At 44.0% G+C, this 15,451-nt stretch overlaps 1 protein-coding gene across 2 annotated transcripts in view; it reads left to right on the top strand.

Annotated features, from left to right (window-relative positions):
* The window catches only part of ALX1 (ALX homeobox 1), a 31,161-nt gene extending 18,510 nt beyond the window's left edge, over positions 1–12,651 (top strand). The window contains exons 4-5 of one of the 2 annotated variants that reach the window (XM_079991856.1): positions 11,166–11,222; positions 12,017–12,651. In XM_079991856.1, the coding sequence (XP_079847982.1) occupies positions 11,166–11,222; positions 12,017–12,337 (378 nt within the window). In that variant the 3' untranslated portion in view covers positions 12,338–12,651. The remainder of the gene's footprint in view (positions 1–11,165; positions 11,223–12,016) is intronic. The other variant, XM_079991855.1, reaches the window with a different exon arrangement.
* The last annotated feature ends 2,800 nt before the right edge of the window (positions 12,652–15,451 follow it).

Here is a 15,451-nt window from a genome sequence, read left to right as displayed (position 1 = left end):
AGCTTGATTTCCTGAAATTTCTAGGTGTATGTATATTCCCCCTGCCACATGTGTATACTAAATATGTCGGGGGGGGGGGAGTAGGGAAATTCCTACGGGCTCCACTGTCCCTAACATCTGGATGCTCAGTGTTAGTGTGAAAGAGACCTACATGTCTACAACTGTGTGTACATAATCAGGATCCCTGCTGTATGCACACTAATGCTTAACACTGGGATAGAAGACCTGCATCTGCAATATCACACCCTCTGCCATCAGTGAACATGTGGCAGAGCGAGCATGCATATGCATCCATTTTATATGTTATATAAATCACAGCCTGAATTAGCAGCAGCCAACATAGCAGATTGTCAGGTGAGCAACTCTCCAAATGCACCACCTTTAAGGAACCCAAGTGAACTTTAGGTTACATTTCTGCAACTGGGCAATGCACAGAATAGCTCCCCATGTATTTAAATGCAAAGTGGTTATTTGAGTGACCGGCCTGGGGCTATTCAACAGGCTCCAAGTCCAAGAACAGGGACAAAGAGCCTGTGGTCCTTGAGAGATGTTGTTGGACTACAGCTCCCATCATCGCTGATCAGTGCCCTTGCTGGCTGAGGCTGATAGGAGCTGGGGCTTGGGAACGTCACAACATCTGGAGGGTCACAGGTTCCCCATTCTTCTCCAGGCGTCCAGGCAGCCATTGGAATCCAGTTCATTCGTTCATTCATTCATTCACCATCTGTTGAGTACTCAGTAGGAAGAGCAGGGGCCCTGTAAACTAGATCCCAAGGTTCTGGGCACCTGGGACATTGCCATCAGCCTGCTCAGAGGTGCCCCAGGTGTAAGGAGTTGTGGGACAAATCATTTCCAGAACACTTGGTCTCTCAAACACTTGGACACTCAAAAACTACATTTCCCATGATCTCTAGTATGTATGATACTGTTTTTCATAATAATTATAATAATCATCTAATTTAAAAAACAATTATTATAACATGCTTAACATTCTTAGGAGCTATACAAAAAAATAAAAACAGCTTATAGATGTCAAAACATGAGCTGCTTAAAGTTCTGGATTTCTCAGTCTCTCAGTTGCACTCTGTCTCTGTGTGTTTCCTTCTCTCTGTGTTGTTGGCATCCATCTCAAGACACACACACAATAATAGACATTGAATGGGGCCACAGAATTCAGAGTTGTTGCTGTGATTGCTGTCAAGCATTTAAACACTTGTGATCACAGCGGATCTATTTAAATTAACGGGCCTAACTTAGTCATATTAATTCATTTCAGTGAGTCTACTCAGAATAAATCTTAGTTGAATTTCACTTACTATTATCTCATTTTCTGTGGGTGGCTTACAAAACCAAAAAAATGTGCAAAAATAACACAGCATTAAAGAACACCAAAACCAGCACGAGTGAATAACGGTAATATAATAGCAAATGCAAAGCAATTTGTGCCCAGATCTAAGTACACTAAAAACATATAATTAAGGGCCCTGTGAGAATGTGTTCTTAAGTGAAGACGTTCAGGAACAATTTTTGTTATTTTATCTGTTTATGCCTGTGTGTCCATCCTTCCTCCAAGTAGCCAAACAATAAGTCAGATGGAGAAAAGGGCATGCCAATGGCGACCTGGTAAATGTTGTGGCATAGGAGAGAGTGGAATCCAGAGATCCTCTCAGGAATGGCTGAAGGAACTGGAAGGGAGCCATAGCTCTATGGTAGAGCAACTGCTTTGCATGTAGAAGGTGCTAGATTCAATTCCCAGCATCTCCAGGTAGGGCTGGGAGAGACTTCTGTCTGAAACCCTGGAGAGCCACTGCCAGGCAATGTAGACAGTATGGAGCTGGATGGACCAATGGTCAGAGGCAGTTTCCTGTGTTCTCAGGGAATCTTTGCTTGTGTCTAGGAAACATGGGTAGTTGCAGGGAATCAAAAGTGGGGGAGGAGAAGCCGAGTCCCAAATCCCTGAGTTTAGCAAGGGGTTGTGGCAGTGGGAGCTCTAGATCCATCTAAGCAGAGTTCTCAGAATAGCACAGTCAACAGCAGCATATTTCACTTAGATCACCAAAGCCTGCAAAATCAGTGGTTTGCTGATCCTCATCATGACATGCCTTTGTATTTAGCTTGTATTTAGCTATTTCTAAAAAATATTTAGATCCTGCAGTGCCCTGGCCTAAATGGGATCTTCAAGGTGCCATTAGTCTAGCTCAATATTGTCTGAAGGGACGCAGGTGGCACTGTGGTCTAAACCACTGAACCTTTTGAGCTTGCCGATCAGAAGGTCAGCAGTTTGAATCCATGCAATAGGGTTAGCTCCCATTGCTTTGTCCCAGCTCCTGCCAACCTAGCAGTTTGAAAGCATACCATCATGAGTAGATAAATAGGAACTGCTGCAATGGGAATGTAAATGGCCTTTCTGTGTCCTCTGGCTCTCATCATGATGTTCTATGCACCAGAAGCAGTTTGGTTATGCTGGCCACATGACCTGGAAAGCTTTCTGCAGACAAACGGCGGCTCCCTCACCTTGAAAGCGGAGATGAATGCTGCATCCCATAGTCAAATTCAACTGGACTTAACCATCTAGGGGTCCTTTACCTTTTACCTAATATTGCCTACACTGCCTGGTAGTGGCTTTCCAGGATTTCAGGCAAATGTCTCTTCCAACCCTACTTGGAGACCCCTGGCATTGAACCTGGACCTTCTGCTTGCAAGGAAGATGCTTACGACTGTGCTATGGCCCTTCCCCATTTCCTGGTATCCTGATCTTCCCAGGTCCTCAAGTATACATGCAGTCTCCATGGATGCTAAAGGCTGCCCACTGCCAAAGAGACTGGGAGGAATGTGCAACCTGGGATGTGAGGCTAGATCCATGGTCCTCCAACCCTGTTGCCCCAGCTGTCGGCTCTACCTTCCAGTAAGCCTGAACAGTTCTTGTGTTACACACACGGATGTCACAGGGCATGAGTTTCTTAGTAGTGGATGCTGATAAGAACGCCATTTTGACTTGTCCAAAGGGTGGCAGAGCCCCATTAGGAACATGGTGTTGAATTGCTGCAACCTCTCCAGTGTTAGTTGCATGATGTGACTTCATGGTAAGGGTATTGAACTAAGTGTCAGCAGCTGGAGGAACCTGGGCCAAATCTCCCTCACTGAGAGATACCATCTACTGACCCCAGAGGCAAAGGCGTTGTGATGAAATGGGCATTAGCAAGTGACTGGAGGAAGGTAGAAGTTGAGCTACTGCTCTTACTCCTCACTCCTGTTCAAAGTGGCTAAAGCAAGAAGATGGCATCTCCTCTGAAAAGGGCAAACAAAACAGAATAGCTGGCTTTGTGTCATCAGGGACTGGGGAACATGCTCATCTAGTTTATGTGCACTGGAGGAACGGCTGCAGCTCAGCAAAAGAGTACATGCTTTGAAGTAAAAGGACTGAGGATCAGTTCTTGGTGTCTCCAGGTATGGCAGGAAAAGGCTTCAGACTGAAGCCCCGTAGAGTAGCTGCCCATCAGTGTCAACAATATTGAGCTAGATGGTCTGACTTGGTAGAAGGCATTTTCTTGTATTTGATGTATTTAGCCAATGGCAAATTCCCAACAGTGGGGCAACTTTGGGGGCTCCTGATTCACAAAGCAAGGGTGTGAGGAACTATATAAATCTGCATGTGCTATTTGTTAAACCTTGCATCTTAATTCCACATAGGGGCCCTTTATGACCAGAGCACACATGGGGGACTTCCATTAGCAATAATCAGAGTTACATGCTCAAATTAAATACTCCATATGGTGCATATTACACACCACATGGCATTTGACTAAAATATGTTTTTGTTCTGCACAAAGCTGACAAATAACCACAGAGGCGCCCCATCCTTCTTGGAACCAACCATTCTGATTTGTGCTGACCACAGCCCTTTAGTCTGGGTAGGGTCATACAGTGAATATTTTGCACAGCACCCGTCCCCCAAGACTACTCATATTGCATAACACTTGACTCTGCAAGACACACAGGCTACTATTGTCATTTTAACTCCCAAGTATGTACTGTATAATGTGCCTTTGCATCATTAACCCCCTTGCTAGTTTTGTTAGGAGACTTGTCTATACACTGAGCATAGGAAGCACTGTATACAGTCAGACCATTGGTCTATCTTGTAGCTTAGGGGTGGGGAACCTCCTGTTTGTGTGAGAAATATGACCTTCCAGGCATCTCCAAGTGGCCCATGAAGCCATTTTGGGCAAGTCACAGCCACTTGCTATACATCCGACATCATACATGATGGGGTTCAGAGGTTCAAAGAGCAATATCGGGCTCTTTGCAACAGGGCTTTCATACAGCCCTGTGCTGTGTTTTGAAGTCCTGACAACCTGGGCATCAAATCCCAGTGCGATCTGATGTCATAGTGACATCAGGGGTTTGACAGGTGGTGGTAGGGAGATGAACATCTGGCTCATCAGTCAGAAAAGTTTCCCCACCCCCGTTGTAGCTCTTAAGACCCTACCAACCCCTCCGCCCCCTATTGCTGCCTATCAGAGATTTCTCCCCTAATGCACCCAGCAGGGATTTTCTTCAGAACAGCCTCAGGGGAGGAAAGGGTTTAATTTCCCTCCATTCCTGCTGTGATCCTGCTCATTATTTGTCCTACGCCTCCAACAGCAGATGCTATTTGCATTTTTATTTTATTTTAAAGAAATGTGTACATTAAATGTGTGTGTTTAACATCAAGCCTGACTGGTCCCGATTCCTGGTCAGAAGAATGGCAGAATCCTCAGCCTGTGTCGCACTGAAAGGACCTTTCAGGAGATACAGCATAACATAGATACACGGGAAGGGGTCATACATCTAACCTCTAACTTAAAAGACTCCTTTGGATGAGTGGGGCAGAGCCCAGGTGCTCAGGGGCACAGCTTTGTAAACAGTGGCAGAGCCAACAGAATCCAGATTCTGATGTTCAGCAAGAGAAAGGAGGAATTAGAAAGGCATGGCAGCCGATGGTTTAGGTGGCAAAAGCAGTCTAGCAAAGCAAATACATATAGCACACACATGTGCAGAATAACTGGAGGGTAGTTAAAATTTTGAACAAACAAACTAAAAATACATTGTATTTAAACAACTTTGACCTTGTTGCTCCTAATTCACAGATGAGAAAACACTGAGGTACAGCAATATGCAACCATTCTAAGTTCCAATAGTGAATCCACATTAGAGAATTCTTTAAAATAAGATATGCAGAATGTTTTCCCTTCACCACTGAGCAACTGCAGCCTCACCCTATGCTCCTCCTGCGTTCTCTCCTCCCAAACCTTTTCTTGACGGGGTCTCTCCCTCCTCCACTTGAAGTAGCGTGGGAGAAGCAGAGAGAACTAGGATCTGATTTATATTTAACAATTAGGCTTTGGGAAGAAAAAGCCAGAAGAACAACAAAGAAGCAACCTACCATGCTAAGAACTGGAGTGGATATTCCTTCATTTATGTAGATTTTCTGATCATCTCTCAGTTGGTTATGGGTCCCTGTTTCAGTTTCCCCTGCTTGCAACTCCAGTTATCCTGCATTGCTAAATTCTGCAGAGAGAAGGGATGTTCAATATCTTCAAAATCGCCATAGTCGTATCACCATCAACATTTTCAGGAGGCTGCAGTAAAAGTGACATAAGCAGGAGAAGTTGGCAGTCAGAATACCATTGGGGGTTAAGTGTCTGCTTTGGAATGCATTTTGCACATATCATAGTTATACTCTGCTTGAAAGAGCTGTCCATCCATGTTTAAGGCACTTCAAGAAAAAGGCAGAGAATGCCAACTATTTAAAAGAGGAGAAACTGAAAGCACTGCACAGTTCAAGGGCAAGTCAGGACTGTGTACACATCATACGTTTAAAGCACATTAACCCCCTTCCCCGAATCCTGGGAACTGTAGTCTACCCATCACACAGCTATGTTTCTCACACCCTTTGGAAACGACAGTTTCAATGTTTCTTTGGGGAAGGAAATGTGCTTTAAATGTGTAGTGTGTACATAGCCGCAGTTGAGAGTCTGCAGTGGTAACAACAAAGCGTGGTTATTGTATCAGCGACATTTTTAAAGGGCCATAGCTCAACAATACTGTTAAATCTGCAGCGCTAAGAATAGAGATAAGCCTCTTTGATGTTAAAAGAGTAGCAGCTAAATTGGACTGGAGATAAGCTTTTTAAAGAGCAGAGAAAGGCTTTTTGTGCCTGCTGGCTTTTGAGGAACAGGCAGAAGTTTTTTTCCTGTGTTCCTACAGTGGTAAGGTAAGAGATGGAAAATGTTACCTGCAAAGGAAAATGCTTCCTGCTAGGTACCAAAGTGCAAAGAGAGAAAATAAACTCTGAAAATAAGATCTCTGATCTTAGTACTGTGGTGCTTAGTGCTAAGACTGGAGCTAAGAGATCCTTAGTGCTTAGATCAGAGATAACCAGGGCTTGGAAAGTTTGTTTTTAAAAGGCCCATCCTTTTACAAAACAAATAGTTCATGTCCATCCAAATTTATAACGTTTTACAGTTCATAAAAAATTAGTATCGCCCTCCCCCCCTGCATTCTGAATGTTACAAAGCAATGTGCTGAAGTTCAGGGTTCAAAAGTAAATCTAAACCAAATACAAGTAAAAAGAAGTCTGACCAACAGAATGGCAACAGATGAAGCTTTCCCCATAATTGTATTTTCATACTAGAAAAGACTTATCCTGTTTAATTTCTGTCTGTCAGGCAGCTGTTAAAAGCTTTGTTCCTGTTCATTTGCTTTGTTCCTATACTTGTGCTTTTTGCTGCAAGCTGTTGGAAGTCAACTTTGTTCAACTGAACTAATTCTTTCCAAGGGCTGGAGATAACAGATCTCTGCACCTGACAGGCCAAATTCAGAAGCCTAACTGGTATAGTTTTGCTAGTGTTTGCCTATTTATATTGTCCACTAGCAAATGAATCAATTAGCGCTAAATATATTGTAGTTGAGGGACGCGGGTGGCGCTGTGGGTAAAACCTCAGTGCCTAGGACTTGCCGATCGCATGGTCGTCGGTTCGAATCCCCGTGGCGGGGTGAGCTCCTGTCGTTCGGTCCCAGCTCCTGCCCACCTAGCAGTTCGAAAGCACCCCCAAGTGCAAGTAGATAAATTGGTACCACTTTATAGCGGGAAGGTAACGGCGTTTCCGTGCGCTGCGCTGGTGCCGGCTCGCCAGAGCAGCTTCGTCACGCTGGCCACATGACCCGGAAGTGTCTTCGGACAGCGCTGGCCCCCGGCCTCTTAAGCGAGATGAGCACGCAACCCCAGAGTCGGACACAACTGGCCCGTATGGGCAGGGGTACCTTTACCTTTATATTGTAGTTGATTTAATCGAATAAGGCTGCAATCCTTATATCCACTTACCTGGAGTAAGCCCAGTTGAATTCAGTGGGACTTGCTTCTGGGTTGGCATGTATACGATTGCTCTGATCAAATGCATCTAAATAAATGTGCAAGTTACCACAACGTAGGTGGCCATCTGAGATACTGAAGGAGGTGATAATTTACTAGCTAATAAGAAAAATTACCGCCTTGTCAAAAGAAAAAACAACATCTTTAATATTTTCTGTTTCATTCCTGTTATCGTAACACATAGGTGCCGAAACAGCTTCACAAATTAATATGTGCCCTCACAGATTAAAGTTACCTCTGTCTATTAATCAACTAAAATTGTAGTTGATTAATGTGTTTGCTAATCTGATTGAATTTTACAGTGCTTCCACCCCACCCCCACCCCCACTGCCACTCACACACATGTACTATAGTAAGGAAAAATATTGAAGGGCTCTTTAGTGATTTCACATTAACCACAAGAGCAAAACTCAAGATGTTTGTGATGTTAACAGAAACCAGAGATGAGATCTATGTATAGGCTTATTCAGAATCGCCTTGAATTGCCTTTTATATATTACACAGATCACAGGAAAAATATTTTCTTTAAATTCAAGTACTGTCTCCTTTCTGCCCTACATTCCAGGAGAGGCACTGATGTTTTCTACGTATTGTAAAACAGGGCTGTATTTATTTTTAAAATTCCAATATATATTTTACACTTAGGAATTTATTTAGTGAAACTTAACAGCATATATCTTGTTAAACAATCAACCTGCTGCAAAACTTCACCTATCCACTTAAAATAAAGAATTGCTAATTTGACGAACAGAGAATTAGGCTTTTAAGTAGTGCTGTGAAACAGACAGGATCACAACTTTTAAAGTTACATCACGTTTGCAAACCAAGCAATGAGAGTTCTGCTGGATACCCTTTTGTTATCAAATTTATGATTGCGTTTCCCTCAAGTAAAGAAAAGCTAAACAACCTACTTGCTAACTTTATAAATTTCCAGTATTATTTGCTTGACATGACTTTTGTGGTTAAATTCTAGCATTTCAAGACAAATTAAATGGATAGGCAGATGATGAAACGGAAAAACATTCGCCTGGCTGCACTTAAAGCACACGTTGCTACAGAAACTTTTGGCTAAGGATTTAGTCCCCTTTTACTTTGGCATGAAAATAATTTGGTCCACTGATCCATTTTTCCCCCTTTTAATTCTCCCCTCACATGCTTCCGACATCTTCCCATTGTTCCTTTGCACTCCAAGTATCCCACTTGACAAATACTTGGGATGCAACATTGCTGGAGGAATCGCGTCATATGAACCTAGGAAAGCTGCTTTCACACCACATTGGTCCAATGGTCCAATTAGTTCAGTGTTGTCTACACTGACTGACATCTCCAGGCAGGGCTGGGAATGTTGTTGTTGTCTCCACCCCCACCCCAGTCTGAAATCCTTAGAGCCACTGCTGGTCAGGATGGAAAAAAAAAAACAAAAAAACCAGGTTAAATAATGCTAGATGGGCCTGTCGGCTGTTCATATGCGACTGCAAATATCCAACGTCAAAAGCTTTCTGAAACAGGATTTGTAGGCTCTGCACCTGTGCTTTGGAATCCCAATCATGCCAGAAGATTCAGATTTTGGTTTTTCAAATTCCAGTGGTGCTCTGTGGCTCTTGCCTTCCGTTCTGCTTAATTCACTATGTCATAGTTGCAATGCCCTACAGAGGCCCCTCAGTTCAGTGCCCAGTGTGGTGGAGCTGGTCACACTGTCCTAATGCCCCCAAAGCCCCTATGAATGGGCAGTGGTATGTTTGCAGAGGCCATCTCACCTTTATCTAAATATGTTGTGTGGGGGGGCACTCCTCCTTTGTGTGGGAGACTAGGAGGGTAGCCTTTCTCAACCTGTGGGTCCCCAGGTGTTGTTGAACTACAACTCCCATCACCCCTAGCGAGCAAGGCCAGAGCTCAGGGATGATGGGAGTTGTAGTCCAACAACATCTGGGGACCCACAGGTTGAGAACCGCGGTAAGGTGACCCTGGCTTGGAATTTTGTCCCCCACCCCACCCCACCCCAGACAATCTGCAAAAACAAAGGCTTGAGGGCATATGTGTCCTGCCACAACTGTAATGAATCTGCGTTGTTTTGCTTTTAGACGAAATGACTTGGCATTCCTCCCACCCCTCCGTCCCCATTCACTCTTTGGTCCAGGCCTGGGTCTGAGGCCAGATCAGAGAGATAAGCCGTCCTTTCATAGCTCTGCTTGGACTTTTACAGCTTGCACCTCCACGCAGAGATCAGAATATAAGGTTGCAGCTGCACACATACCTAACTTTTTGAGCTAAGGAATGAGGCCCCTTTCATAGGCACACTCACTAGGAAAATAAGGGGTAAGAACAGTTGCAAACATCCATCAGGAAAAAAATGGTAGAAGGCATTTAGCTCCTCATAAAGCAAAAATTTAACTTGGAGAAGATTTGACACAGCAGTAAAGCACACACTATTTCTCTTTCATATATCCTTTTTAAAAAAATAATGAGGAAGGGCTCTTAAATTTTTCCTTTGACTTTCTATTAAAAGCAAATCAGATTGATGAAGTATAATTCCCATGGACTCTCAGAATATATTTCACTTTACACTTGCTTTCTTTATGTGATGAAGCAGAAATTCTCCGTGTTGCTTTCGTAGCCTGCCTGGCAAATAATTCCCACAAAATTAGAGCTCATGGTGTTTTCAGTTTGGGGGGTATACGTGAATGTTGGTGCACATGCATGCACACACATTCTCATCAGCCTAATTTTATTTAGAAAACAACAAGTTCAAACCCTCACCCAGCCCTGAAGTCCATGGGGGTCATCTTGGGTCAGTTACTATATCTCAGTCTAGCCTACTTTATAAGGTTGTTGTGAGATAAAGCAGGGTGGGTAGTGGGAATTCATGCATCTTTCGTTCATTTGGGGAAAGGTCAGATAGAAACATCGTTAAGCAATAGTAACAGGAGTGGCAAGGGATGCGGGTGGTGCTGTGGGTTAAACCACGGAGCCTAGGGCTTGCCTATCAGAATGTCGGTGGTTTGAATCCCCACGACAGGGTGAGCTCCCATTGCTCGGTCCCTGCTCCTGCCGACCTAGCAGTTTGAAAGCACGTCAAAGTGCAAGTAGATAAATAGGGACTGCTTCGGCGGGAAGGTAAACGGCATTTCCGTGTGCTGCTCTGGTTTGCCAGAAGTGGCTTAGTCATGCTGGCCACATGACCCGGAAGCTGTACACCGGCTCCCTTGGCCAATAAAGCGAGATGAGCGTTGCAACCCCAGAGTCAGCCACGACTGGACCTAATGGTCAGGGGTCCCTTTACCTTTAACAGGAGTGGCACGTGGCCAGTGCAAGGCAGGATGGAAATGTGAAACTTGAATTTTGGTATGGAGGGGAAGGGGATGGATTGGTTCCCCAGGAGCTGTGCCCGTAGGAGTGACTGGCATTCCAGGAAGCAGAGCATTAAGTCTAAACAGAATCACAGCACTAGTTCAATTGGATGAGGAAAGCCCTCTAACTCAGGAGCATCAATATCATGTTCGAGAGCCACATTGCAAAATTGTTTTATTTTTGTTTTGCATGTCAAAAAGCAGCAACAGCAGAGAGGATACACGAGTAATTCTTGTGACATCTCTGCATGCTTACAGTGTCATGCACAATTTAGTCAATAAAGATGACTGGCAGAAGGTGCAGGACTGACATCTGTGTCCCCCAATTTGACGTGATAGAGGTTTATAAAATGACAAATGGGGAGGAGAGCACAGACGGAACTTTTTCTCTCTCATAATTCTAGAACTCGGAGTCACCCAAAGAAGTTGACTGGCAGCAGGTTCAGGACAGACAGAAGGAGGTACTTCTTCACACTGTGCATAAGTAGCTTGTGGAACTCACCACCACAAGATGTGTTGATGGCCACTAGGTTAGGCAGCTTAAAAAAATTAAGGAAATTCATGGAGCATACTTCTTACTGGTTGCTGTCTATAGTAACTCCACGAACCTCTGAATATCAGGTGCTGGGACTGATGCCCTGATGTAAAAGTCCAGAGGATCTGTTGGAGACTATTTGAAAAAACAAGATGCTCAGCTAGATGGCTCTTGATGGCTCTTTTAGGTGCAAAGGGCAGAATTATGCATCTCTTTCACACTGAAAGATGCACAGTGAACTTCAACTCCCTGTACATTTGGAACTGAAAGGGAACTGCAAGAACAGTTTGGGATGTTGGATGCAGGGGTTCTCTAATTCAGCTGACTTTTGAGCACACAGGGCTTATTCTCAGAAGACAATCTGATGCCCATAAATCAGCTTCCATGGACACATTGCTCTCACTGGAGCCAGGTGAAAAGTTGGTTGTCACACAGTCTTGTGATTACAACCGCAAAACCCCTTTCCTTGAAAACCTATCCCATTTGGATTTTGAACATTTTTGTAGAGGGCATGCAAGGTGCTCCTAAACAAGCAAACCTTTGGACCCCTGTTGGCACCAGGTTTGTCATTTTCACATAAATAAACGTTCTACAGTTCCATGAATGGCAGATGTGTCACCCAATTGCCCGAAAATGGACCAAACGAAGCAGAAAGCTATGTTAAGGAGGGGGGTGGCGGCGATTGTGCACATTTAATCTTCTTTGTTTCATATGTTCCAGATTCAGAATAATTTGTGGGCAGGAAATGCAGCGAGCGGTTCGGTGGTGACTTCCTGCATGCTTCCACGGGAGACCTCCTCTTGTATGAGCCCTTACTCTCATTCGCCTCGGACAGATTCTGGGTACTCGGGTTTTTCAAACCACCAGAGCCAATTTAGCCATGTCCCCCTCAACAATTTCTTCACTGACTCTTTACTTTCTGGAACCACCAATGGACATGCATTTGAAACCAAGCCGGAATTTGAACGGAGGTCTTCCAGTATTGCAGTTCTACGAATGAAAGCCAAAGAACATACCGCTAACATCTCCTGGGCCATGTAATGTAAAAGAATGCCCTTCTTTTTCAGAGTTCAGGCAAAAGGAAGAAGAAGAAAAACACCCACCCACCATCATTTCTTATTTCCCATATTTAAAGGACCCGATCATAAGCTGCTGTGTGAAGGATTGCTACCGATCAGGAGATAGAAAGGAGCCTGCTTAAGCCAGATGCCTGATATGCTATTTAACAATCACATTTTTAAGCATAAACATGTAGGAGGACTCAAAATAGAACCACCATGTGCCAGTCTCCAGAAGCCCTCTTAAAAAATAGCCAAATATGTTGTACTGTACTGGTTGATGAAATATGATTGTAAAACCTGCAAAAAAGAATAAAACCTATTAAAGAAGCACATCTGCTATACGTTGCTTGGTGTCAATGCTGTGTCAATGCAGAGTTCCTTATTCACAGCATAGCAGGAAGTCTTTGGTGGAAAATGAATTTGTTATGACAGTGCTGCAAGGGAAACATTTTAGCAAGCTGTGTAGGGAGTCCGACCACTTTTGGGGTATATAGGGGGTGCCAGGGATAGATAGACTCCAGAAAAATCACCTTTCCTTTCATCCATGAGCAGGAGTGTTCTGTGAATCCCATGGGATCTTAGAATTAAACCCATAATTTATTAAGGAATGATACCTTTATTGTTTTGTACCTTCACCAGTATTAAAGATACCTCTATGAAGTTATTAATTATTGGGCATCTTTCTTCGAGTGAAACCCATATGTGTCTATCCAGAATGATGTCCTGCTAAATTCAATCCTGTTTATGTATCAGAAAAGTAGGTAAAAGGATTGCGCAACCTTAATCTGTGCCCCAAGGCAAAGGTGGAGGATTCAGCCAATTTCAACCTGAGCTGAGCTGGAAAATGTTTGGGGAAGTCTGAAGCCTAGCTGCTGCAGTTAAAACTGAGTTACAATTTTAAACGGACAGCAGTACACATTGGTGTGTGTGTTTTGAGTTTCAGTGATCACTGCAAGGACTCAAAGGAAAACTCCCACTGATTTTTTTCAGCAGGAGAGAGAGATGGAGAGCAAGAGAGAGAGAGAGAGAGAGAGAGAGAGAGAGAAACCTCTGTTTCTGAATGACATGTCAGTGCCTCTGAAAGATGAAGGAAGAATTAAAATGTCAGCAAACATTCTGAAATTTCTGATAGTAAAAAAAAGAAAAAGAAAAAGAGAGTATGTGTGTGTTGGTGATGAAGGGAGGTGGGGAGGAGGAATGAAGAAAAATACTTTACATCTGGCAAATTGCTATCTGCTTTGATTTATTTCTCCTCCCTTTCCCCTGCCACATTCCAAGCTCCGTTGGATGAACGAAATGTTAGCCTCTTTGAAAGAAGCACTCACGCTCCCAAGTTCATAAAGGCAAACTCAAACTTAATTGAAATAAAGGAAGGCTTGAGACTGAGTCGGACAAGATTCAGTCAGGCCTGCTCCTGCTGGCATTTTCCTCACAACCCCATACTTGAGGCAGGAAGTGAGAGAAGTTCATGTGCAATAAAACTACCACCTGGATCCAATGGGTGTTTCTCTTACTGTTTAGGACCCCTCTAGACTGATATGTTTTCTCTTGTTTCATATGTTATATTTTGCAACATGTCAGGGGCATAATTGGTAGTGGATTTATACTGGGCCATCCATCCATCCTTGCCCTTTATTAGTTGTTTTGTGAGGCTTTCCCAGTGCCATCACATTGTTGCCATTTGGAAGGGCACTCTTGTACAACAAAAGTGGGGCACCCTCCTCCCCAAACTTGGAACATTTGTGGTATGAAAAGCTACAGGATTTCAGCAGGAAGTTATGAGACATGCACTTATTGGAAATGAAACATTATGTCTACCTCAAAACTTTTTCAGGCATCAACAGAATTGAAGGCAGGACCAGGTGTAACTGCTCCAAAACTACCACGAACCTATCATCATAAATGTACAGTTGTACCTCGGCTCCCAAACTCCTTGAAGGTCGAACGTTCCAGCTCCCATGAAAATTGGAAGTGATTGTTCTGGTTTTCAAATGTTCTTTTGGAAACCAAATGTCCGATGGGGCTTCCGCAGCTTCCGATTGGCTGCAAGAGCTTCCTGCAGCCAATCAGAAGCCGTGCTTTGGAAGTCGAACGTTTTGACAATTGAATGGACTCCCAGAACGGATTCTGTTCGACTTCTGAGGTACGACTATATAGTAAAAAGGATATCTGGAGGCGCCCTCAGTGTGAAAGGCATTCCGACATTAAATTAAAAATAAATAAATAAACATCCTTTGTTGTCAGTCACCTGTTTGTGGTATCTCAAGGATCCATTTGCAAACTAGGCACCCTTTTGAAAGTGCCCTGAATGAAAACAATAACACCAAGCATTCACCATCTACCAGGACCAGCACCACCACAAACAAGGACCACAGATTTGTTATTTTATTGCATTGCATTTATATCCTGCCCTTTCTCCAATAACTTCAAGGTGGTATACATGGTTTGCCCCCTGCTCCTGGTAAAAGCTCATATCAGCTGAGCTTTAAAATCTCAGAATCATTTTCCTGTTCAGATTTGTTAAAAATCATAGCAGCCCTTGGGTCAGGACGGGGGTCGGGGTCAGGTGAGTAATAACTCATGAGATGTCAGGGAAGTTAACCCTTCATTCAAAGAAACAAAAACCAGCTCAGGCTGAGTGAGCATGGCCACTCTTACCAGTAGATCTTGCCCCATTGAGGCAGTTGTAAGGACTGAAGGTCCTTGCTTTCCCACAGTTTCCTAAGTCTTCTCCTCCCCAGCAACCTGAGGCTCCTTCATCTTGTCTCTCTTTGCTCCACCCTCTTCATTCCTCTTCATGTTCTGGGAGACCAGGAGGGTGAAGAGCTGGCCATACAGGAGGGGAAGACTCCCTAGTTTCCTCAGCAGCCCGCCTGATCTCTTTATCTTGGCACTCCTCCTCTCCAATCTCCATTCCTGCCTCTGACTGCTCTCTGTCACAGCTTCTCCCTGCTCACTAAACCCTGTTACTTCTTCAGCTTCCAACACATCTTCCTCCCAGTCTGTTCCCTCTGACCGCTCATTGTAGTCCCACAACCAACCCACTGGCTCCGTGCCTTCCTCCTCTGGGGTTTCCTTTGGGGGTTCCCCAGCT

Source organism: Podarcis cretensis, assembly GCF_951804945.1.
Source record: "Podarcis cretensis genome assembly, chromosome: 10".
Classification (NCBI taxonomy): Eukaryota; Metazoa; Chordata; class Lepidosauria; order Squamata; family Lacertidae; genus Podarcis; species Podarcis cretensis.
The sequence above is the reverse complement of the archived record's forward strand: the minus strand, read 5'-3'. Positions and strand labels throughout refer to the sequence as shown.